Source organism: Musca domestica, unplaced genomic scaffold, assembly GCF_030504385.1.
Source record: "Musca domestica strain aabys unplaced genomic scaffold, Musca_domestica.polishedcontigs.V.1.1 8, whole genome shotgun sequence".
NCBI lineage: Eukaryota > Metazoa > Arthropoda > Insecta > Diptera > Muscidae > Musca > Musca domestica.
The window spans coordinates 23,110,169-23,137,386 of NW_026712409.1; the positions used below are offsets into that span (position 1 = coordinate 23,110,169).

A 27,218-nucleotide genomic window follows, 5' to 3' on the forward strand; every position below is an offset into this window, starting at 1 on the left:
TCATTGTGCGCTGGAAATGAAGGGAGGAACCTCATTTTGTAACCATTCTTGGGTGGCGCATGTTGAGTGCGATGGTGCTGAGTGCTTTTGAGACTATTTTCTTTCAGTTGCGGTGTAAGTTCTTGCACTTTTTGGAATTTCAATGACTTTACCCCGATCTCATTTTTCAATATTTGCCGAATGGAATATTGCGATATGTTCAGCTCACGAGCCACGGGTTTCGATCAAGTCGAACCATTTCTGCTGATGTTGCTGTTTTCTTCCGTCCACTTTCTTGAAATATGTCGGGCTGCGCGATGTATCACAGTAACGATTGATGGTACGAGACACAAAAGATTTATTCACATTTAAATGCTGGAGTGCTCTAAGGATAGCCACTTGTGGTTTTTCAGCCGAATATAAAGAAATCACACTATCACGCTTGAATTCCATCACGAATAACTTTTTTTCTGGAAAATTATCACCAAAATAATTTTGTGCGCTGTGAAAATAATATAATGAGCTGTCACTGAAATAATTTCAACAGCTGTCGGATGAGTGGCTTAGAAATGACAGCAGTCTGAAGTTGGTTGCAATTTTTTCATCTCACCCTGTACACATGGATAAAAAAGTGACCGCACATATGTAAAGCCCTTAAGGTGAGAATACATAAAATGCTTTTCTGACTGACTTCAGTCATCGGCTGGCTTCTTCGTAGAGGGACAAAGCAGTTTTGGGTTGATTTAGTTCGATTTTGTCCCGTTTATAATTCTTAAACGGCCTTCTACAGATTTACGACCAACTGAATGCCCTCCATTCTAAAAATAATTACACATTTATGTATTTCCAAACATTAATCCTTTCGAACGAAAAATGCCATTCAATGAAATTCGATTCCGACCCACTGCAAGAACCAGAAGCATTTGTTAATTGCATTCACACTTCATTGTTTTTAGTATTACAAAACACTTAGCTGTGACATCATTGACCTTGAACACTTTTCCTTCATAGAAGGAGATAAATTCTATTTTTTGTAGATTTCTAAACGGCAGCTGAGGAACCGGAAAACTCAATACCTAAAATGTTGGCTGTAGTGTGCAAGAAGTTAAATGGAAACGCACAACGTGTTACATTGATTAACACTCAGTTCTAAATAAAGGAGGATGACTCTTCTTGCACAAGTCGTAGTCAACGCATGGAGCATTGCAATAACAAAAAACCCGACAACAACAACAACAACGATGTGACGACTTTGAAGAAAACACCTTTGATTATCATCTTCGCCGTCGTCGTTGTCGTCACTCTCAATTTTCAAGATGAATGAAAACAAGAACGGAGGACGGAATCATCGTCACCAGCAATGATAATTTGTTGTTGTTGCTGTTGTTTTTTAAAAAATCTTGTTTACATTCTCCATGTACACGCCGCTCACACCCATACAGAGACAAGTGTTTTGGCGCGTTGACTCAGTTCTCCAACACAGTTACAATTTCATTTGGGTTCTCCCATTTACCCTTCCTGTGTAAGGCTGCAGAGCAAGTGCAGCCACTTCATTGGAAATCTGAAGATCTGTACAAATAAACGAAATAACAACAAAAACAAATAAATATGATTAACAAAAATTTGTTAATGAACGGAAAGAATGTACAATTCGGCCGTTTTATCTGGTATGTACCGAAAAAAAAACTCTTGAACCGCATTGACGAAATTCATTTTCATAAAAAAAGAGCAATGACACATTTTCTGTGTCGGACGATGCTTTTATCTCCGCCACTCGACACGCCGTTGACATCAGTACCAGTGCCGCCACTTGCTTATCAATTATGATTTTTTTACTTTCTTATCAATTGAAAAAAAAATAAATTTTCAAAAAAAGTGTTCAAACCAACAGTGAGGAAACATAGTTTCTAAAGAGATTCTCTTTTATAGAACTTTAATCTCTGAGTTCTCTTTTAATTGCGACAGAAATGAGTGCTCTACATTGCATAAGTTTTTGGAATAGTTACAGTCAAACTGGGCAAAAATGAACGTAAGTTTAGGAGATGTAATAATTCGATTTGAATTTGTAGATTTGGATGGGAAATTAAAAAGATGAATCTTTAACAACCTTGGACCTGCTATAGACGTACATAAAAGGCTTTTTTTGACTTGCTTAAGTCATCGACTGACTTCTTCGTAGGGGAGCAAAGGAGTTTTAGGTTGACTTAGTTCGATTTTGGCCCAAGGTTCCTTTGTTCTTTTCCGATGAAGCCAGCCGATGACTTGGGCTAGTCAGAAAAGCGTTTTATGTATTCTCACCTTTAAATGTGTATACAACCTCACATTTGCCATACGCCTTTAGTTGAGAAGAATGAAATTAAAAATCTAATTTGGTATCATATGTCTACATGAGAATACCTTTCTAATTATACTATGATTGAAAGTAATGGTGAGAATACATAGATCAAGCAAGTAGGCTTCTTCGTGAAATAACAAAGGAACGTAGGGTGAGCAAGTAAAAATTATGGTCCGAAATTGAACTAAGTTAATCTAAAACTTCTTTTTTTTACATAAAAAGATCTTTAAGGTGAGAATAAAAATGAGATGAATGAGTTTTTTTATATCATAAACACTTGACCGAATCAATCCCATGATCAAAAATATTTTAACCTGCAAGAATTTACTATTTTTGTTCGATGCCATAAAGGGAAAAACGGTTATTGTAGTAATACGTTTTACATTCTTGTAGATCTAGAACTGATCAAAAATAAGTTGAATTGCTAAACATTTCCTAATACCAATCCGAAACATAATTTTGAAATATATTTTTAATGTCCCACACAAAGTTTTTTGTCTCATCTGAGAAACACTTCTTGTCCACGAGACGGTATAAAAAGAATGAAGAAGGAATTATGGAATCGTACTTTATAAATGAGGAGTATTAAGAGTTGGCGCCCAACGTGGGGTTTAATGTTCTAATCAAGCCAAAGGCTGGGAATGGAATGTGAAATTGTAGAGGTTTTCGAATTATAGACAGCGGATATATGAGAAAGAGATGCGTATACAAATAAGTTTGTTAATATAGCTATTTAGATTCACTCGGCAAGCAAAATAATGAGTTTTTCAACAAGAGCGGTTATTTGACGTCACACGGTGATTGACTTAAATGAACCGACACAAGCTTCAATTACGCATTAATTGGTAAAATGGCGGATTTTTTATACCCTCAGCCATATGGCCAGAGAGGGCATATATCATTTGATACCTCCAAAACGTGCCTCATTAAAGTAACGGTTTTAGACCCTAGGTTTCTTTCGATCAAATCCGTTCCAGGACATTTGGAGTCGATATAGCGATGTCCGTCCGTGTGTCTGCCTAACTGGTGCTCACGGGAGTATCCGATTTGTTCCAAACTAGGTACATCGTAATATTATTATCAAACTTAGATCGACTTCGGAGATGGGTAATATCAGTCCACTCCTTCTGATACCTCACCCACAAAAGTTCGAAATTTTCAAAAAAAAAAAAAAAATTGCTACACAGCAAGAGAAAGGATAATCCAAGCTTGCTCCAACTTTGCGAATCCTAATATTTGCATCAGTGCTAGATAAGGTGAGAAAATAGACAATATCGGTCCACTTCATCAAGTACATCCCCACAAAGGGTAAACGTTTTAAATAATTATAACTTTTATAAAATGTGAAGTGGGAGTCCGATCAAATTACACACATCACAATATGTTTATTTGCCGAAACCTGGTACCTGTCTCACAAACGGTCTAAATATTGGATAGCCATGGAACTCATAAAACGTGAAATTAACATACGATTCCATTCTAACTTGGCACAACTCAATATTTCCATCACCACATGATCTGTTATAGAGCAGAGATCGGACAATTCCTTCTGGTACCTCACAAAGGGTCAAAGTTATGAATAACCAAAACGATCATAATATCCGAAATAAGCATTCGACTCTCTCCGTGTTTTACACATCCCATTATTTCTACTAACACAAGCTCTGCTGTGAAAATGGTTATTAAATGATGTTCCTCGATTAATTTCCAGCGCACAATGGCCCCCAAAATCTTTGGATACCAATTCGTTGGACTATTGTGTCTGGAGTATTTTGGAAAGCAAGGTTGGCACTAAAAAATACCAAAGTGTCAATTACCTCAAGCAAGCGCTTCGCCGGGAATGGGCGCAGAGCAATATTCGGGCAGCCTGTGACGGTTTCATTGGCCGTTTGAAGGCCATAATTCGTGCCAAAGGTGACCAATTCGAACAAATCTAAACTTATTCTAAAATTTGATGTTTTTTCGACATTTGTTGCTTGTAAAAAAATAAAAATTATGACGTTTGACTTTGTTGCATTTTTTAATCTCACCCTGTATATATTTCATCAAAAAATAAAAACTCTTATTAAAAAATTTTTTAGTTTTATTGATTAGCACCTACCAAAATGATTCAACATTTTAGCAACCCATCTACCTTAATAACTATACCATGCCGGTTGTTTTGATTCTCTTTTTGTTGCCCAAATTATCACAACGTTACAACCTCAATAAACACACATACGAGCCGGCGCACACAACCACACACAATCCGAAACACCTACCTGTGGAATAGAAAAACAATCTTTCTCTTTACGATCACATTTGGAGAGTTTTTTCTTTTACCTAGAAGTTCTCTTTTTATGTTTGGATTTTCCATTTGCTGTGTGTTTGCATTTGTTGTGTCGTTGTTGTTGATTTGATTGCAGGGAGAGCGCACTCACTGTTTCTGCATCTGTGTTTGTGTGACCGCTAATACACGAATGTTCTGTTTTTCCCCCTTACACACGAAGAGCAAGCAATACACGGAGACGAATTTCAATTTCGTACAGCAGTCGGTATAGAACGGACGAACGGTTGATTTTAACGAGAAAAAAGAATTTCTTCATAAAACGAAACAAAAAGCGGCGCGCTTTTCTTGCGGGCGTTACATTTGATTGTTTTTTGAATTATTAAATTTCAAATTATTTGCAATAGAAATAAATGGGAAAATATTGTTGTAAATATAAATAAACTATAGAAAATATTAAAAACAAAGCTGTTTTCATTTTATCAAATAAAAATGTGTAAAGAAATGCAGCAAAATTAATAAAACAAAAATTAATGAAAAAATGTGTTTTCAAATTATGAATGAAGTCGAAGTGTGTTTTTAGTGAATAAAATGTGTGTATTATTTGAAAAAAAAAAGTCGTGTTATTGAAATGAATGGAAAAATGAGCACATGAGCTTTAAAGAAATAAGAAAAATATATTTTGGAACCTTATCTACCTTCATAAAATTTCTCCCGGTCCCCCACAAGCATGACCTTATCTCTGGGATTAATATTTACTATTTAAATTTGGATTAAACACAAACAACCGTGGAAAATATTCCAGACAACACATGAAAAGGTAAGTGAATATATGGACATGGGAATTGGAGGATTATAGAAAAATCTGTGGCCCAAATTGCTATACAAAAAATATTATATTTTATTGAATGTGTAAACACTAAAATAAGGAACCGCCGAAGCCTGAAAATGGAAAATTTTCGGGGATTTTTTCATTCTCATCGGAAATTCAAAATTCGCATCACAAATCCTAAGAAATTGTTTTAGATAAACTTATGTTCAAAATATGTTCGGTTAAAAAACTTTCCCTTACCCAGACAAAAATTATAAATAAATGTATGATTGGTTCGGAGACATTCAAAAATAGTACTCATTATTCATATTTGTGATATCGCATGGAAACATGATTCATTAACTTCAAACAGGGGAATATTCAACCGAATTGGGTTAATAAAGTCAGATATAGTGGCCTGTTTCCGGACAGTCTACAATGCATGATTTCTATGAGTCAGTGTATTTGTAGAAGGGAAAAATAGGAAACAATCGCATAATTATTGGTAATGATATTCGAATTGGAATCACTTTCTGAACCTGTGATATGTTCTACAGGGTGAGATAAAAAACTGCAACAAAGTCAAATACCATCATTTTTACATTTTTTGAAAGCAAAAAATTTTGGAAATAGCATCAAATTTTGGAATAAGTTTAGATTTGTTCGAATTGATCACCTTTGGCACAAATTATGGCCTTCAAACGGCCAATGAAACCGTCACACGCTGCCCGAATGTTGCTCTGCGGTATTTTGGCCCATTCCCGGCGAAGCGCTTGCTTGAGGTGATCGACACTTTGGTAGTTTATTTTTTGCCAACCTTGCTTGGCCAACGGATTGGTATCCGGAAATTTTGGTGCTAATTGTGCGCTGGAAATGAAGCGAGGAGCCTCATTTTGTAACCATTCTTGGGTGGCGAGTGCTGAGTCCTGTTGGAATGTCCAAGGTCTGCGGCCAAAATGTTTGCGTGCCCAAGGCTTTAATACACCCTCCAAAATTATGTTTATGGAAATATTGCAATGTTCCAAGTCTGAATGGAATCAGAAGTAAATTTCGAGTTTTGTGAGCTTCCTGGATACTCAAAATGTTGACCCTTTCTGGGGGGGTGGGGGTGGTGGGTGCTAGAAGGAGTGGACCAATATATAACATCTTTACATCTTTAATAAAAATATTGAGACGAGTGTTATTTGAAGACAATCGGACACTTACATCACAATTTATAAGTGTTATAATTATTCAAAATTTTGACCCTTCTGGGGGAAGCACTTGATGGAGTCGACCGATATTGTCCATTTTCGCACCCGACCCATCGCCGATGCAAATATTAGGACTCGCAAAGTTGGTGCAAAATCGGAAAAACCGTTCTCTTTCTGTGAAGTAAATTATTTTCTTTGGAAATGTTGACATTTTGTGTGGGAGGTACCAAAAAGAGTGAGCCAATATTGCCCATATCCGAACTCAATCTAAGTTTGATAATAATTTTACGATGTACCAAATCGGATACTCCCTTTGAGAGTTATCGTGAGCACTAGCCAGCCAGACAGACGGACGGACATCGCTAGATCGACTCCAAATGTCCTGAAACGGATTTGGTCCAAAGAGACCTAGGGTCTAAGACCGTTATTTCGATGAAGCACGTTTTGCCGTATGAAATGATATAGCCATAGGGCTGAGGGTATAAAAAGGCTGTCCCATTCCAGACCTCACTTTGTCTAAAAGTCTTTCCAAAGATACTTGGGGTCTAAAACCGTTATTTCGATGTTGCACGTTTTTGCCGTATGAAATGATATACACCCCCTCTAGCCATATGGCTGAGGGTATGAAAAGGCTGTCCCATTCCAGACCTCACTTTTTCCAAAAGTCTTTTCTTTGGTTATATTCAAAATTTTGATTAAGTTTAGGGCAGGTTTTTTGTTTTTTTTTTACTTATTATCTCCAAAACTTACCCTTGAAAACATTATCGTAATACCACATTGAACCCTTAACCCCAGCTAATCTTAAATCATGCAAAATCGCGTCAAAACAATTTTTGTGTTATTTCGATATTTATTTCAAAATTCCATATCAAACACTTTGCCACTTGCCATGCTATTATCAACTTTTAAAGGAAATGCAAACCACGATTATGGTTTTCAAAACAAAAAATTAGAAAAAAATATACAATTCCAAACAAATACACCACACAAAAAAAACCAACGAAATTTATTATATTTTTATCACATCTTGCAAATGTAGTTTATTTCAATTAAGAACAATTAAAGAATTTCATTTCAGTGGTCAACATCGCCACTGTGGACGTTGGATTTAAGGCATTCCTTAAGAATTGCGGTTTCTTGTTGGTTCATAGTGAACATCTGTGTGTGTGTGTGTTTGTGTGAGTAAATGACCCTCACATTGGGGCCCAATTGGGGAAAAGAGGGGAATGATATTTTTATTCCCTGAATGTGGGGCATATTGGAATAAAAACTATTTTGAAAAATAAAAAAAAATTAAAAATTGTTGAACAAACACTTAAAGCACGTTTCCCATTCCGACACTGCATTTGCCAATGCTATAATTGAATTTTTTTCTATATTTAATTTTTTATTTGTTTCTCCTTTTAATTGAATTGGAGGTCAATTGATTTGGAAAATTCGTAATAGTTTTCTTTTTGTTGTTGATGTTGGGTTTTTTGATGAGCAATGCTATTTGGAGAAAAAATTTTGAGTTAAGCCATAAGCTTTGGGATTTGGGAGTTATTCAGATGTAGCCGGAGATTCTATTCTAATAAAGGATCCATGCAAGGATCATCAAATCCCGAGATCCCCAGATCTTTCACTAGAAGTTCATTACATTCTCTTCTGAGAGAAGATCAAATCTTTTGAGAGAGGATCACAAGACCTTCTAAGAGAAGACCACCAGATCTTCTGATAAGAGATCATCACATTTTCTTTTTAGAGAAGATCAGCAGATCTTCTGACTGGAGATCCCCAGATTTTGCACTAGAAGACCACCAAATTGTCGTTTTAGAGAAGATCTCCAGATCTTTTAAGAGAAGATCACCAGATTTTCTAAGAGAAGATCTCCAGATCTTCTGAGAGAAGATCATGAGATCTCATGAGAGAGGATCACGAGATATCCTGAGAGAAGATCACTAGATATTCTGAGAGAAGATCACCAGACTTTTCACTAGAAGATCACCAGATCTTCTGATAGGAGATCCCCAGATTTTCCACTATACGTCACCAGATTATAAATTAGAGGACCACCAGAATATTTTTAGAGAAGATCACCAGATTTCCTTTTTAGAGAAGCTCACCAGATCTTCTGAGAGAAGATCACTAGATCTCCTGAGAGAAGATCATTAGATCTCCTGAGAGAAGATCACTAGATCTTCTGAGAGAAGATCACTACATCTTCTGAGAGAAGATCACCAGACTTTTCACTAGAAGATCACCAGATCTTCTGATAGGAGTTTCCCAGATTTTCCACTATAGGTCACCAGATTATAAATTAGAGGACCACCAGATTTTTTTTTAGAGAAGATCACCAGATTTCCTTTTTAGAGAAGATTCAAAGAGCAGATCACCAAATCTTCAAAGAGAAGATCATCAGATCTTCTATTAGGGCAACCCCAGATCTTGCACAAGAAGATTACCGGATTTTCTTCTAAGATAATATCGCCAGATCTTATGAGAAAATATCGCCTTATTGGAGATTTTTTTTGATTATAGAAGATTGCCAGATCATTTGATATGAGATCCCTAGATCTTGCACAAGTAGATTACCACATTACCACATCTTCTAAGAGAAGAACAACACATCTTCTGATGTGAGATCCCCAGATATTTTTTTTATAGAAGATCACTAGATAGAAATCTGATAGAAATCACCAGATCTTCAAATAAATCATCACCAGAAAATCAAATGTTTTTTTTTTTTAGAAAAGATCACCGAATGTTCTATGAAAAGATCACCAGAACCTATCACCATACAGGGTGGGATAAAATAAACTGCAACAAAATCAAAAGCAATAATTTTTTCATTTTTTTTTTAAATTTTATTGAATGAAAGCAAAAATGTCGGAGATAGCATCAAATTTTACAATAAGTTTATATTTGTTCGAATTGGTCACCTTTGGCACGAATTATGGTCTTCAAACGGCCAATGAAACCGTCACACGCTGCCCAAATGTTGCTCTGCGGTATTTTGGCCCATTCCCGGCGAAGCGCTTGCTTGAGGTGATCGACACTTTAGTATTTTTTAGTGCCAACTTTCAATGGCTTTACACCGTGCTCATTTTTCAATATTTGCCGATTGGAATATTGCGATATGTTCAGTTCACGAGGTATTTTTCGGCCACTGCGACGCGGGTTTCAATCAAGTCTCTTCTTTTCTTTTCGAAGCTTTTCTGCTGATGTTGCTGTTTTTTTTTCCATCCGTTCCGTTTTTGACTTCGGGCTACGCTACCAGTATCACGGCAACGAGCGATGTTACGAGACACAAAAGATTTATTCACATTTAAATGCTGGAGTGTTCTAACGATAGCCACTTGTGGTTTTCCAGCGGAAAATGTGGTTTTTTCTGGAAAATTCTCATACGCTGTGAAAACAATATAATGAGCTGTCACTGGAATAATTTCAACAGCTGTCAGGCGAGTGGCTTAAAAATGACAGCAGTGTGAAGTTGGTTGCAGTTTGTTTATCTCACCCTGTATATTCTATGAGAAATTCAATAGATCTTGAATAGAACTATCGACAGATAATTGTTGGACTAATCCAAAAACCTTCTGTGAAAAACTTTACCAGACTTTATTTTAGGAAAATATTGTTGACTTTTCGATATGACTTTTTAAAACATTTCCTAAATAAATACTTTACTGATCACTCACTCATTGATCCTTTCCGGCCTATCACTAATTTGCTATTTCTTTAAAATTTTGATAACCACAATAAGTAACCATTTAAACTTTGTTACCTTCACTCTTTATCGCTTGTCAGCAATTTCTTTCTAATCAGTCGGAATGTGTGTGTGTGTCATGAAATGTTGTTACACATTCGTTTGGGTTCTAAGTAAATTACTCTGCCAAAGTATGACAGGTGGGCAAGGGATGTCTGAAAAAAAAAAGAGAAAACAAAACAAAGTGATTGCGGCTGATTAGACGCCTCGTTGCATTCTCGATTCACCGCGAGACATTAACAATAACAAAACTTATCAGACGACACTGTTCTGAAAGGTCTTAACGGCGGAACATTGCATACATCACGTAGTATTGAAAATTTAAAAAAAAAAAAAAAAATTAAAGATTCTGGTTTGCTTGGCTGCCCCACCTATCTGTGTGTTTGGCTACGAATCATTTTATGACACTACTCCTGTCGAAATTGTGTGTGCCTCGGCCATGTGTCCCTTAGTAAAAATGTGACAAGGTAAATATAGAACATTTAGGCATGTTTCTAAAAATAAGAAATTGAAATCTTGTAGTTTTTTTTTTTTGTAACAAAAAATAGATAAGTAGTTCTATTTGTAATATACAAGGAAGAAAAAAAGAGAATCGATAAAAGAACTCAGAAAACAACAATGGAGACTTTTATGAGACGATATTTGTTCATAAAATCTTTTCAAAGAAAGTTTGAAACTGTTCGATTCTTAAATTTTTGCCAGGGACTGGATTCTTGTTCTATAAATGAAACCAGTAAAGAAAGTTTTAAAGTCGGGCTGGGCTGGAATTATGGGAGAATTCCATCATACACGCTATGATTATTATATTATTTTATTATAATTTAAAGTTCAAAGGACTAAATGTACCGAAGCATTTGTGTCTTTTAAATTCAGACTTGATTGCCCATTTGGTGCACAATTAATTTGAAATCGGATAAAGATATATATGGGAGCTATATCCAAATCGGAACCGATCTCGATAAAATTTGGCAAAGATATTTCTGAGCTGTATTTGATATATTTCCCTGAATATCGTTGTTACGGAGTGCATATTACGGCTGTGGGTAACAAATATAAGAAATCGGATGAACAGTATATATGGGAGCTATAGCTATATCTGAACCGATCTTCACCAAATTTGACATACTAGCTTCTAGACTCAATTCGGTCGTAAGTGTGAAATTTCATCCCATTTGGACAAATATTAGACGTTTGGTGCACAATAAAAGGTAAATCGGACGAAGTTATATACACGGGAGATATATCCAAATCTGAGCCGATCTCGATAAAATTTAGCAAATGTATTTCTGATCTGTATTTGATAAATTTGTCCAAATATGAGTGCATATTAGGGCTGTGGGTAACAAATATAACAAATCGGATGAACACTATATATGGGAGCTATAGCTATATCTGAACCGATTTCGATCAAATTTGGCATACTTATTTGCAGACCTAATTTGGTTGTATGTGCAAAATTCCATACTATTCGCGCTGATATTACACGTTTGGTGCACAATAAAAGGCAAATCGGAAGAAGATATATATGCGAGCTATTTCTAAATTTTTATCGATTATCTCCAATTTCAATAGGGTTCGTGCTTGGGCCAAACAAATGATTTGTGGAAAATTTCATCTGGATAGGGCAATAAATGCGAACTGCACTTTGTTTACAAAAATACATGGACAGACGGACGGACATGTATACATCGACTCAGAATGTGATTCTATGCAGATCATCAAAAGGAACTATGGGTCTATCTCGTTTCCTTTTGCCTGTTACAAACAAATGCACAAAGACATTCTACATCGAACTAGAATTTTACGCTGTTCAAGAATATATATACTTTGTTGGGTCTGACATGAGTGTTTCGAGAAGTGGAAGCGGAATGTAAATCTTAATACACCTTCCATAGAATGGTGGAGGGTATAAAAATGGCTGACTGACTGACTGATTGGCAGATTCATCAACCCTTAGGCGAAACGGGTAAATCTAGAATCTTGGAATTTTGCATGTGGGTCAATGTTGGAGGGTAAGGTTGAGATTAGGCTGGGTTTTTAGAAATTCGGACTAGAAGTGTACGAAAAGTACTAAAAACACTAAATGTCGTACCTTTTGGTATTTTGTGAACGACTGTAGCTAAAATCTTGACATTTGGTATAAAAACTTAGTTTGGGCAGTAGGATTGGTATACGAAGATGGTTTTGAAAAGTGGGCTTGGAAATTTGTTGAGCAAGCGTTTGAAAGGTACTAAATGGTAGTAGATTTGATATTGCGTGAAAGGATACTGCTTAAAATCTGAAATTTGTTAGTGTGAAGGGTTGAGGTTTGAAGGTGGTTTTATAACTACGTACTAAAAGGTACTAAATTGTACTAAATTTGGTATTTGGGTATGAGATACAGTTGGAAGTGTAAAATTTGACATCGGGATCAGCTTTTGTGCGGTGCTGGAAATGTGTACTACGTCTACTGAGTAGGGGGGATAGGAATTTGTTCAGCAAGCGTACGAAAGGTACTAAATGGTACTACATTTGGCAAATGGGATCACTATTGGCGTGTAGGTTTTGGTATTTGGGTATGAGATTCAGTTGAAAGTGCAAAATTTGGCATCAGGATCAGCTTTTGTGTGGTGCTGGCGTGTAGGTTTAAAATTTGGAGTTTGGGTTTTGAAATTTATAAATACGTACTAAATCGTAATCAATTTGATATTTGGGTAAGGAATTAAACAGGAAGTCTAAAATTTGGCATCAGGATCACCGTTTGTGCGGAATTGATGATACATGGCGGGGAATTTGAAAATACCTGTTTTGGAAATGTGTACTAAGTGTACTATGTGGGGTTGGAAATTCATTCTGCAAGCGTACGAAAGGTACTAAATTTACTATCGCGTGAACGGATACTGTTTGAAATCCGAAATTTAGCATTAGGATCCCTGTTAGATTGCAGGGTTCAGATTTGGGGGTAGATGTATAAATACGTACTAAAAAGAAACCACTGCGACGCGGGTTTCGATCAAGTCGCTTCTTTACTTTTCGAACCATTTCTGCTGACGTTGCTGTTTTCTTCCATTCACTTCCTTGACGTCGGGCTACGCTACCAGTATCACGGTGACGAGCGATGGTACGAGACACAAATGTTTTTAAATGCTTAAGTGCTCTAATGATAGCCACTTGTGGTTTTCAAGCCAAATATAAAGAAATCACACTATCCCGCTTGAATTCCATCACCAATAACTTTTTTCCGAAAAATTCTCACCAAAATGCTTTTGTACGCTGTGAAAACAATATAATGAGCTCTCACTGGAATAATTTTAAAAGCTGTCGGACGAGTGGCTTAGGAATGACAGCAGTCTGAAGTTGGTTGCAGTTTTTTCATCTCACCCTGTAGAACTTTAAAAGCTCGTCTATAGAAAGAAAATATCGTTAAGAAAATATCTTTACATGTTATTCTATTTGCAAAAATTTGAAAAACCTTTAAATTTTGTTTTAGGCCTGGGATATGTTCTTGAAGATGTATATATATATATATATATATATATATATATATATATATATATATATATATATATATATATATATATATATATATCAGATTTCTGTAGATCTTCTTTAATATAGATGAAATTCATCATTCGAATAGATTTTACTGGAATTCCTTTCATTTTCATTACAAATTCATTGACTTCTTGTTATTCATCTTAGCATTGTTGTTGTTGTTGTTTATTTTTGTTCCAATAGACATTTATGTTGTTTTCATGTCATATTTGCTCAACGTTTTTTTCTCACTTGGCTTTTTTACGATCAATTTAAATCAATTAACGTTACTCGTTGATGTAGTGGTGTCTCTGAGTGCGTGTGTGTGTTTTTATGGGGGAGGTGTCCGCGTGTGTGTGTGTGAGTGACAAACAATTGATCCGGGTTTGTCTGTGTGGGGAATGACTTGGGGACCATTATGATGCGTATCTTTTGTCCACATAAAGTGAATTTTCCAAACCGTTATGCGTAATTGTGTAAATGAGTTGGGAGAGTCTGGGAGGGAAGTTGTTGTTTACTCTTCTCAAACATCACAACAGAGAGTGGAGCGTAAACAACAAACAACCACTTGTTGATAACAGCCACGAGGAGAGGAAAAATGCAATTTAAATAAAAGTCATATGTAAATAAAGTACATTCTAAAATATTCTGAGAAAATCATCTTAAATTTTCCATTTCCCCACCATTTTGCTGCAAGAATTCCCCGAATGACAATATAAAATCCCCAAATACCTATAAAAGGATTTACATTTCAAAATTAAATCCTCTTTCGTTTGAAGTTATGAAAAATTGTATTGTTCCCAGTGGTATTGCTGGACACCCACCTCTCATCAGCACTCTAATACCCCCTTAAATTAGACACATCACATACATCTCAAAACCCCCATAAATCAATACGAATCATGCAATAAATCTTCGAAAATTCATTGTAAATTTTCATCAAAAGCAAAAAACAAGACAAGAAAAATTACAAATTTAATAAATAATCAAATGGAGGGAATTATGGATGGACGGCAGGCTGCCCACACAATTTCTGTTTCTGTTTTTTTTGGAATCCAAAAAATCCGATTATATATTTCTTTTTTAATTTTCCAACATTTTCAAATGATACAATGAAAGTGAGGGCGGAAGAGAGGGAGGGAGGGATATAGTCGAAACACCTGTTAATCATGATGGGTGATAGAAAATGTCTATGCCTAATTTCCATTTCCCAGTATGTGGCCAAAATTATTTGAAAACAAAAACAAGACAAGAAAAGCGCCCCAAATCATTTGAAATGACCGAAGACAGAAATGCAAACAAACACAAGCTACATAAATAATTCCAATAATTTAGGTGGGGATTTGCTTTTCTTCAACTCATTACAACGTTCGATATGAGGGTGGGGCGAGGAGGCGGTATGTCAAACATGTTTTTCGCGGGTCTGAAATATTCATTTTTGACATTACAGGAGGCATGGGTATGAGGGTGGTGGTGGGCATACAATTTATTAATAAATAAATATTGCAAACACAAAACAAAAATGAATGACAAGAAACACACTTTTCTTGTGGTTGTTGTAAAATTCTTACAAAATTCCAGGGGTTTAGAAGTTTTTTACAAAAAAAAGTTTCTTGGCATAAATTTCAAGATTTTTAATAATTTATTTAATAAGAATGACCTGGGTTCAATGATGTTTTCCATTAAAGAAAAAATGCCGAATATTTGAAAGAAAACATTTTGGAAAATTGTCGAGATGATTTTTTTACACCTTGCACCATTAAACGGGTCTCGTAAATTTTTTATTCATGATCAGATTAAAATTTTAGGTCGATGTTGAAATAACGATGGAGCTAGCTAACACTATTAATGATATAGCTTTGATATTTAATGCAGATTGTAATATTTTTCCTAGGATTTTGGTATTGGAAAGGGGATATACCAGTCCTCGTTAAGGTACCTCCTGATTTTTCACATTTTGAAGGTTTTTATCACCAATTTCCGACCAAGTAATCTATGTAAGTAAAATGTAAGATACATTTTGCGATGTCGCTTTTTAGATTTTTTTGCCAAAATATTTAAAAAAGGGCCACTATTTTTGGTAAACAATAGTATCTTCTGATTTTCGATATCGAACCAATTTCGAATCGAACCATCTGTAATCTGATATTTTGGCTTCATTGGGAGTAGATTAGCTCTTCTCAACATATTTTTCAATATTTTTTTTGTAGCCCGCTATAACTCCCAAATTCTTGGGATTTTGAATATATTCGATTTTTTTTAAATATGTTTAGTTTTCAAATAATGGAGGGTCGAAAAACTTCAGCCTGACCAAACTTAATGTAATTTGTTGTTGTTTGCCCTTATTAAAAAAACACATAAAAATTCACACTTAAATCACAGAAAATTATTTAAAAATATTTTTTCAAAATTGTGGTTTAATAACCGTAATCATATCCTATAAAATAAAGCTCTGATAACCTGGAAAAAAATCCATTTCATGACCACAATTATAGCTATCGAAGTCCTTGAACAAATGATCTTTAAAGTCCACAATTATAGCTCTGGAAGTCCTGAAAAATTAGAAAAAAATTGTAAAGACTACTAGAATAGCTCTGGAGGTCCTTGAACAAATGTCCTTCAAAGTCCAGAATTATGTCATATAAAACCCATAATTATAGCTTTAGTAGTCCTTTATTATAGCTTTGAAGTCCTAGAAAAAATTTTAATATTTAAAATGTCAAAGTCCACAATGATAGCTCCGAACGTCCTTGAGCAAATCTCTTTTGAAGTCCAATTTTATAGATATGGCAAACCTTGAACAAATGTCCTTTAAAGTCCACAATTACAGCTCGGGAAGTCCTTCAATAAATGTCCTTTAAAGTAAAAAATTATAGCTGTGGAAGTCCTGGAAAATATTTCCTTTAAAGTCCAAAGGTCCTTGAAGTAATCGCCTTAAAAGATTTTATAGCTCTGGAAGTCCTTGAACTAATGTCCTTTAAAGTCCATAAGTATTGTACTGAAATAGCTTGAACAAATGTCCTTTAAAGTCCACAATTATAGCTCTGGAAGTCCTTGAAAACAAAATCACTTTAGGTCAACAATTATATGTCTTGAAATCCTTGAACAAAGGTCATTTAAAGTCCATAATTATAGCTCTGGAAGTAGTTGAACAAAGGTCCTTTAACGTCTACAATTATAGCTCTGGAGGTCCTTTGATAAATGTCCTTTAATGCCCACAATTATAGTTCTTGAACATAGGTTCTTTAAAGATCTAAAAGATTGCTCTTGCAATCTTGAACAAATGTCGTTAAAAACTGACAATAGTAGCTCCGAATGTTCTTGAACAAATCTCCTTTGAAGTCCAATTTTATAGATATGTCCCTTAAAAGCTCTGGAAACAATTCTTTAAAAAAATTAAGTTTAAAAGTCAAAAAATATAGCTCTGGAAGTTTTTGAACAAATACCCTTTAAACTCCTCAAATATAGCTGTGACAAAACTAGTGCAGGTGTCCTACAGTTATGGCTCTGAAAGTCCCCGAAAATATATCTTTTAAAGTCCACCATTATAGCTCTGAAAGTCCTTAAACGAATGTCCTTTAAATTCCTGGAAGTCCTTGAATAAATTTATTTTAAGTCCACAATTAAAGCCCCGGCAGTCCTTGTACAAATGTCCTTTGAAGTGCATAAATAAAGCTCTGAAAGTCCTTTAACAAATGTCCTTTAACGTCAACCATTATAACTCTGAAAAAATTACCTCTAAAGTCCACAATTTTAGCTCTGAAAGTCCTTGGACAAAGGTCCTTCAAAGTCTACAATTATAACTCAGGAGATCCTTCGACAAAGTGCACATAAAGGAAATAGAAGTCCTTGAACATAGTCTGTAGTTATAGCTCCACGTTTATGATTTCGATAGTCCTTGAAATGTCTTTTTAACAAATCCACGTTTGATCCTTGAAATAAATTATTTTAAAAATAACCGTTTATGACTCTGATAGTCCATAAAAATTGTATTAAAATCCACTTTTATGGGTTTGATAGACCTTGGAAAAATATATCTGAAAAAATTCTAGTTTATGACTATAATAGTCCTTAAAAATATTCTTAAAATAATTAAATTTTTTTTTAATTCTCTTTTAAATCTATTTTTCCTCATATCTTATTTCTTCTTTATTTCGTTTCTTTTCAGGTAACGCCTTGGATTTTCTCGTATTTTTATACGGTCCCAATGTAAACGTTTATGGTTGGTGTTTGAAATTCTCTTCAAGTTTCCCACTTTTTCCCCCACCCCGCTCACAAATCATAAACGGAAGTATTAAAAATATTTACGAATGAATGAATGAGAAAAATGTGCAACAAATGTTCTTTTCGATTTGTGGCGTGTGGTCCAGCTCATCTATGACAGCATAAAGAAGAATTCTTAACGAATTTATGGCCAATAATCCAGTCGAAAGAACAAAAAAAAAAAAGGAACAACAAATCTGCCTGCCCAAGTAGCCACCTACATATGTGTCCAAATCGATTCCGAAAAAGTATTAGATAGTTGAGGAGAATGGGAAATGGAAGAAAATTTCTTTCCATAATTCACAAACATTCTGACATCAGATACATTTGAACGGAAAGCGTAGACAATTTTGAAGTTTGAAATCGAAATCCCTGGTATTTTGAATTCAAAACAACAAATTCTGAAAAGACAATGGACAGCCATAATCATAACAAAAAAAAAAAAACAACAATGGCAAGACATCGCTAAAGGCTTTGGAGGTGTAATAAATGTTTACTTAAGTGTTCTTGTTTTTTTTTTCTAAATGTTTTAGAATTTCTGTTTTTCCGGATGATAAACAATAACAACAACAATAAAACTGACTCTCAAATATCCATATTGATTATTTATAGATAGCCTTTTCATTTCATATATATTTGTTGTTGTTGTTGTTTTTATTAATATCATTATTGTTTTTCTTTGTTGTTGCAAAGTACTGTGGCTTGGTTTCCGAATCAATTAATACATATTTTGTTAACAATATGTATATGTATGTATGGACATATGTATCCATCCGCCATGCCGCCACAAGGCTTAATAGCCAGACCACCACTGTTTGGCCACCATTTGGCCGGTGATCAATAACCAATCGAATACCCACATCGATCATAATTGAAAATCGTTTATAAAACACATTTGAAAAAAACAACGCAAATATTGAAATAAATTTTAGAAAACGAGGTCAGATTATAAATATTCAGAAAAATTTTCTATAAAAAAAATCTTGAGACCTCAGAACTGGTCTCACTTTTTCGATAGGAAAAAAAATCAGACCTCAGGAATGAGGTCTCACTTTTATCGATAGGAAAAAATCAGACTTCAAAATTGAGGTCTCAACTTTTTTCTATAGAAAAAATTATCCGACCTCAGAATTGAGGTCTCAACTTTTTTCTATAGAAAAAATTATCCGACTCAGAATTTAGGTCTCAACTTTTTTCTATAGAAAAAATTATCCGACTCAGAATTGAGGTCTCAACTTTTTTCTATAGAAAAAATTATCCGACCTCAGAATTGAGGTCTCAACTTTTTTCTATAGAAAAAATTATCTGACCTCAGAATTGTGGTCTCAACTTTTTTCTATAGAAAAAACTTATCCGACCTCAGAGTTGAGGTCTCAACTTTTTTCTATAGAAAAAACTTATCCGACCTCAGAGTTGAGGTCTCAACTTTTTTCTATAGAAAAAATTATCCGACCTCAGAACTGAGGTCTCAACTTTTTTCTATAGAAAAAACTTATCCGACCTCAGAACTGAGGTCTCAACTTTTTTCTATAGAAAAAACTTATCCGACCTCAGAACTGAGGTCTCAACTTTTTTCTATAGAAAAAACTTATCCGACCTCAGAACTGAGGTCTCAACTTTTTTCTATAGAAAAAACTTATCCGACCTCAGAACTGAGGTCTCAACTTTTTTCTATAGAAAAAACTTATCCGACCTCAGAACTGAGGTCTCAACTTTTTTCTATAGAAAAAACTTATCCGACCTCAGAACTGAGGTCTCAACTTTTTTCTATAGAAAAAACTTATCCGACCTCAGAACTGAGGTCTCAACTTTTTTCTATAGAAAAAACTTATCCGACCTCAGAACTGAGGTCTCAACTTTTTTCTATAGAAAAAACTTATCCGACCTCAGAACTGAGGTCTCAACTTTTTTCTATAGAAAAAACTTATCCGACCTCAGAACTGAGGTCTCAACTTTTTTCTATAGAAAAAACTTATCCGACCTCAGAACTGAGGTCTCAACTTTTTTCTATAGAAAAAACTTATCCGACCTCAGAACTGAGGTCTCAACTTTTTTCTATAGAAAAAACTTATCCGACCTCAGAACTGAGGTCTCAACTTTTTTCTATAGAAAAACTTATCCGACCTCAGAACTGAGGTCTCAACTTTTTTCTATAGAAAAAACTTATCCGACCTCAGAAATGAGGTCTCAACTTTTTTCTATAGAAAAAACTTATCCGACCTCAGAACTGAGGTCTCAACTTTTTTCTATAGAAAAAACTTATCCGACCTCAGAAATGAGGTCTCAACTTTTTTCTATAGAAAAAACTTATCCGACCTCAGAACTGAGGTCTCAACTTTTTTCTATAGAAAAAACTTATCCGACCTCAGAACGGAGGTCTCAACTTTTTTCTATAGAAAAAACTTATCCGACCTCAGAACTGAGGTCTCAACTTTTTTCCATAGGAAAAACTTATCCGACCTCAGAACTGAGGTCTCAACTTTTTTCTATAGAAAAAAATTATCCGACCTCAGAATTGAGGTCTCAGCCTTTTTCTATAGAAAAAACTTATCCGACCTCAGAATTGAGGTCTCAACTTTTTTCTATAGAAAAAATTATCCGACCTCAGAATTGAGGTCTCTCACAAGGAGTTGTAGGGATCTTTTTTAAATAAAAAAATGAGGCAAAATTCATTTTCATAGTTCTGATGGTATCATAAAAATCTATTATTTAAAGCGCTCAAAATCCTTATTTTATTATTATTCCTTCAAAATCTGAAATCTAATTTCCGAAAGATTGCAGCTCCGAAAATCACGGAAAAATATTCTTTCAACAAATTAAAATTTATAACTCTGGAGGTCCTTGAACGAAAGTATTTTAAAGACCACAATTGCAGCTCTGGAAATCCTTGAGCAAGTGTCCTTTAAAATCCACAATTATCGCTCTGGAAGTCCCTTAAACAATGTTCCTTTGAAGTTCACAATTATAGTTCTGGAAGTCTTTGAACAAGTGTCCTTTTAAGTCCACAATTATAACTCTGGAACAAGTGTCCTTTAAAATCAATAAATCAATATTTATCGTTCTGGAACAAATGTCCTACAAAGTCTTTCAAAGTTCTTTGATCTAACGTCCTTTAAAGTCCTCAAATATAGCTTTGTAAGCTCTTGAAGAAATGTAATTTTAAAGTCCACAAATATAGCTCTGAGAAACCTAGAACAAATGTCATATAAAGTCCACAATTATAGCTCTGAAAGTCCTTAAATAAATGTCATTTAACATCTCTAATATAACTCTGGAAGTTCTTGAACAAATGCCCTTTTTTAAACCCCAATTATAGCTATGGAAGTACTGATAAAAAATTAAAAAGAAAAATTAAATTTTAAAGTCCAAAAGTATGGCCCTGAAAGCCCTTGAGGAAGTGTTGCACTTTTGCTTTAGAAAAAACACAGACGTATGGAAAAGAATTCACCAGGAGTCATAAGGACCGTTTTTTTTTTTAATAAAAATTTGAGGTAATTTTTTCATAAAAAAAAACCGGTACCCACTCTTCAGTTTTTTTTCTAAAAAAATTTACTCTCTGTACTGAGAAGGATTTTATTTCCCTGAATATTTTTTTTTATTAATTTTTTTTTAGTATCCATTTCTCGCCATTAATAAACACCCTCCCCTCGTTCTTTCATCCATTATCTCCAGCGTATTTGGCCATCTACGTCGTATGAGTAATGTGTGTAAATTTTTCACATTTCATATTCGAAGATTTTCATAGATTTCAACGCCTGCCAACATTTGGCTTTATTTTGAAGTTTCCGTTTCTTGGGCTTATGTTGCACTGAAGCAAACAAAATAAGAACAACAATATTGAAAATATGCCACAATTTTATTTCATCTTCCAAATGTCTTCTTCATTTCGTTACGTTTGTTTTGGCAGTCATTCAGTCGTTTTATCTTTTTGAAAATGCAAAAGAAACACCGGAAATTTTCGTTTTATTTTTAATTTGCAAATCTTCCGCCGGTTTTTATTAGTTTTTTTGAATATCGGCCAAATGTGCAAGTGTGTTTTTCTTAATTATTGTAGGTCAAACATGTATGAAGTTGTAAATGATGAAGTTGGACACTAAAATTAGCGAGGAAATAGAATTTACATGCGTGTGTTTTTGCACATAGGTAATGGGGGTATGTAAGACGCATGGAATCGACCCAGGAAAGTGACCCATATTTTATGAAATTTAAGGGGATAAGAGAGAGAGAGAGAGAGAGAGGGAGAGGAGGAGGAAAAAATACAGTAAAAGTTTGAATGGAAATGTTTTTAAGATTCTAAAGCTCATTATACCCTACAACACTATTTGTTTGGGGTATTATATGTTTGACTGGGCCAAAAATTATGGAACACCTCGAAATATTGGTTTCCCACATAGGAAAGTATATATGGATCTTCCTATCTCGCCGAGCTGAGTCGTTCTAGCTATGTATGTCCGTCCGTCTGTCCATTATAATTTGTAATCACTTTACAAGTGGCAATTATGGTCCGATCTTCAGGAAATTTAAAATGGAAGTGGGGCTAGAGCCAGAGTAGCCTATTGCTTTTGGAGATGATCGCATAATATTTAGGGTCGAAATTGAAAAACTGAAAATTTTCCTGATTTTGCAGTTGCTCTACAGGTCGCAATTATAGACCAATTAAAACGGAAGCTAGCATGGAGCTAAAGCTTAGGCCTAGGCAGAAGCCTTCCAATTTTGATGGTGATCGGGTAATGTTTAGTGGGTGAAATAGACCAGAACATTTATGTTAAATAAAAGTTAAATTTACCATTAAACCGCCAATATTTTTAATCCCGGCGAAATCACAAATAGACGAAAGGGTCAATCGGATATATATAGCGACATATATACAATGCATATATAAAAAGGAAGGGGATGTTAGCTGAAATTCTTATATCTCAAGAATGGCTGGAGCGATTTTGACAAATTTTGTCAATTCAGAATGCCCTCTTAGCATTAAAGAAGAAAATCTAAAAAAATCGCATAAAAAGATGCAAATGGTGATGTTAATAGAGATTTTGAAGCATCGCATGCGATTTTTTTTATAATATTTTTTTCACCTCACAACACAGGTTGGGGTTATTATATACAGAAAAATGAAAATTTTCACAAGGGTAGGCTTAGGCTCATGAAGAGCTAGGCCTATTGCTTTCAAAGATATCTACAATATATTTAGGAGTTGAAATGGACCAACAACGAAAAATGTTCCTGACTTTGTGAAAAAAAAATACCAACTCTTCCATTCCACCGAAACGCTAAAAAAATAACTTACAGGCGAAATTCTTCTGGCCTTTTTATGCTGATTTTGTTGACGAATATAGCCAAATATCGTAGACAAGCAAATCATATAGATGAGTCTAAATTTAGAGATACAGAGGGGCCTCTTGCTTTTGGAGAAGATCGCAAAATATGAACCAAAAACAGCAAAAAAATTCCTCATCACACAATTGAAGCCAATCGACACGCCAGAGAAGAGAGTAAAGGACGAGAAAGAATTCTAGCCTTTTTGATGACCATTGGATTATATTTAGCTGTAAAATGGACCACAAGAACTAACAGCATGACGGAGTGCGTAAATATTGGGCAAATGTCTCTGGTCAAAATGCTAAGGGTAATATCTGGGCGGTGCTCCGCGACATAATATCAAAAGCGAACTCTTTTAAAATCGATTTGGACATAAGGGTGCTTCTAACATATTGTAGTGTTGTGGGGTATCACATGGTCGGACCCGCACGACTATAGCCTTTGCTTACTTGTTTGAAACTTTTAATTTTTGTGAATGTTTGTATTTGGAAACAAGTAAGCAAAGGCTACAGTCGAGCGTGGCCGACCGTTGAATACCCAACAACACTATAATAAACGATACTGTTTATATAGGCGAGATACTCGAAAGAATTCCACAAGATTTTGTGACAAATAATAAAAGAAAACCATCAGGTTTCGTTCTCTAATTTTCGAATAATAGCAACTTAAACTAATTTGCTCATTTCCAATTTATTGGTAGATGTTGCACGTAAATGGTCTTCCTAGATCTGGAACCAATATTTCCCAAAGACCTATAATCTCACAGAAGTGGCAAAAGATTAACATTTATTATTGGTTTTTGACTGAAACGCATCTATATGAGATACAGACATTTGACTATATTCTCCAATGAAATCAGCGTTAACGAAATAGTCAGAAGTGCGTCCTTCCTGTATTTGTGAATTCTCCAAAAAGTCACTGCAATGGACCTTTTTTGTATTTTGTCTACAAAAGTTGGCAAACTCCTTCACACATTGAATATTTTTGGATGGCCATCCAAAACTGCTTGGCTTTTGCAATGTCCGGTAACCCCCATTCAAATGTGCGTGAGGATCGGGCGATAATTACGACCTGCCGACCATATTGCAGTTTTTTGGTCCAATTCAACCCCTAAATAAAGAATAGGCTTCTATTCTGACCCTCATCTTATCCTCATGCAAAATTTCGTAAGGATTGGGCCATAAATGCGATCTGTATATGATATCCTGATATCCTAACTACTTAGTTTTGTTAGCTGTAGAAATATTACAAAATGTTTAATTCAAAATGAAAATATGCCAAAAATATGACAAAATTGAAAAAATATGAGAACATGTTACAAAATCAATATTTTCATCTTTAGGGACATATTTTTATGCGATTTTTTAGACGTTTTTTCTTTCCTGCCAAGAGGCCATTCTGAATTAATGAGAACTGTCGAAATCAGTTCAGCCGTTCTCGACATATAAGAGATCTTTCAAGCATATCTTCTTTGATAGACATATATATCGCACATATTTATACGCACATATATATACCGCTAAATATTATCCGATGACCACCCAAATTGGTAGGATTCTTCCCCGCCCTAAACTCTAGCTACATGCGAAATTCCGCGTTGATTGGTCTATAATTGCGACCTGTATAGCTACTGCAAAATCCGACATTTTTTTCAGTATTTGGTCCATTTCAACCCCTAAACATTTGGCGATCATCTCCAAAAGAAATAGGCTTCTATTCTGACCCTAGCCCCACCTCCATTCTAAATTTCGTGAAGATCGGGCCATAATTGCGACCTGTAGAGGGATTACAAATTAACATGGACAGACGGACAGACGGACGGACGGACGGACATACATAGCTAGATCGACTCAACTCGGCTAGATAGGAAGATCCATATATACTTTCCTATGTGGGAAATCAATATTTCGAGGAGTTACATAATTTTTGGCCCAATCAAACTTATAATACCCCCAACACATAGTGTTGTAGGGTATAAATAAAACAATTGGAAGAATTTTGAAAATTATCAACGTTATTAGTTGGTCGTTTTAAAGATTGGACCTAGCGTTTTACCGTTGTGAGGAAGTTGAACATTTTTGTATGACACGTCAAACTTAAGCCAACTCTGTTATGAAAATCCATTTTTTTCATGAGATTTTGAAATGCCACCCGTCAGTCAGTCATCCAGCCATTCATTGAACATCCCCGGCAATCATAAATTCCATGTGACGATTTAAGTTTCATGTCATGTCATTTCATGAGGTGTCAATTTGCAATTTCTTTTGAGCACAGGTAGAATGACCAGAACGATTGTGATTATGTTTGCTATTTTATTTATTTGTTTATTTATTGTTGCTGATGTTGTGTTTATCATCGCGATAACCGAGATTTTCTGGCTATTGTTCCATTTTTTGCGTTTTTTTCTTGATCGATTTTTTTTAAATTTTTTTTTGTTCTGATATCAACATTTTGTCGTAAGAATAAAAAATAAACAAAGGCATAAAATACAATTTAATATGTTATTGTTTAAACACTATCTTTATCGAATGACATTATTGCAGAATTTATTAGTTTTCAATGAACGCAAGAAGTTCTAAAGTTGCTTTTTTGCTGAAGCCGCAATTCGTTATGATTTTGAGAAATTTGAGTAACTAGAAGTCAATTAGCTGTTGTGGAAAAAAAAACCGAATGAACACTTTAATACATGCCATACGTTTTTTTTAATGGTAAAACTAATAAAAAATCGAGATTTCATATCGGCTCTGAGAGAACTGCTTTCCTTTGTTTTGCACGGAAACAAAAAAACTAGTAAATACAGGGTAAGATGAAAAAAACTGCAACCAACTTCAGACTGCTGTCATTTCTAAGCCACTCGTCCGACATTGACAGCTGTCGGACGAGTGGCTCAGAATTATTCTAGTGACAGCTCATTACATTATTTACCAGCGTACAAAAGCATTTTTTTGAGAATTTTCTAGAAAAAAAAAAAGTTATTCGTGATGGAATTCAAGCGTGATAGTGTGATTTCTTTATATTTGGCTGGAAAACCACATGGGGCTTCGTTAGAACACCTCAGCATTTAAATGTGAATAAATCTTTTGTGTCTCGTACCATCGCTCTTTACCGCGTAGCCCGACGTCAAGGAAGTGGATGGAAAAAAATAGCAACATCAGCAGAAATGGTTCGAAAAGTAAAGAAGCGACTTGATCGAAACCCGCGTCACAGTGGCCGAAAAATGACTCGTGAGCTTATCATATCGCAATATTCCATTCGGCAAATATTGAAAAATGCGTTCGGGGTAAAGCCATTGAAATTCCAAAAAGCGCAAGAACTTACACCGCAACAGAAAGAAAATAGACCCAAAAGAGCTAAAGAGTTGCTTCGCTTGGCCGAAAGTGGTGAACTGCCGAATTTGGTGGTCTCCGATCAGAAAACATTCGTTGTCCAGCAGCTTTTTTTAAAATACAAAATGATCGAGGTAAACTGAAAATGTCCACCTTCGGTTGGCCACCAGAACTCAAGCGCCGGCCATGGTGATGGTGTGGGCCGCCATAACAGGCGATGGTCGCTCTCCGCTCGTATTAATCTTAAAGAATTACCCTGATTCTGAACTCCCAATTTCAACAATGTTCTATTGTCCCTTTTTAAATTATTGGAATAGAATTGTGGTTAGGTACAAAGTGGCATAATTTCTGGAACATTCGTGAAAGGGAAAAGAAAGAAAATTCCTCACGGAATTGAATTGTTATAATTGGACTGATTATTTATGAAAACGATTTTCTTGTGCATTTTATTTTCTTCACCCTCCTCTT

General features: G+C 35.0%; 1 protein-coding gene across 1 annotated transcript in view; it reads left to right on the plus strand.

Moving 5' to 3' along the window:
- The first annotated feature begins 4,822 nt into the window (after positions 1–4,822).
- The window catches only part of LOC101896283 (leucine-rich repeat-containing protein 4), a 47,173-nt gene continuing 24,777 nt past the window's right edge, over positions 4,823–27,218 (plus strand). Inside the window, exon 1 of the mRNA XM_011293357.3 lies at positions 4,823–5,400. Coding sequence (XP_011291659.1) covers positions 5,393–5,400 — 8 coding nt within the window. The 5' untranslated portion in view covers positions 4,823–5,392. The remainder of the gene's footprint in view (positions 5,401–27,218) is intronic.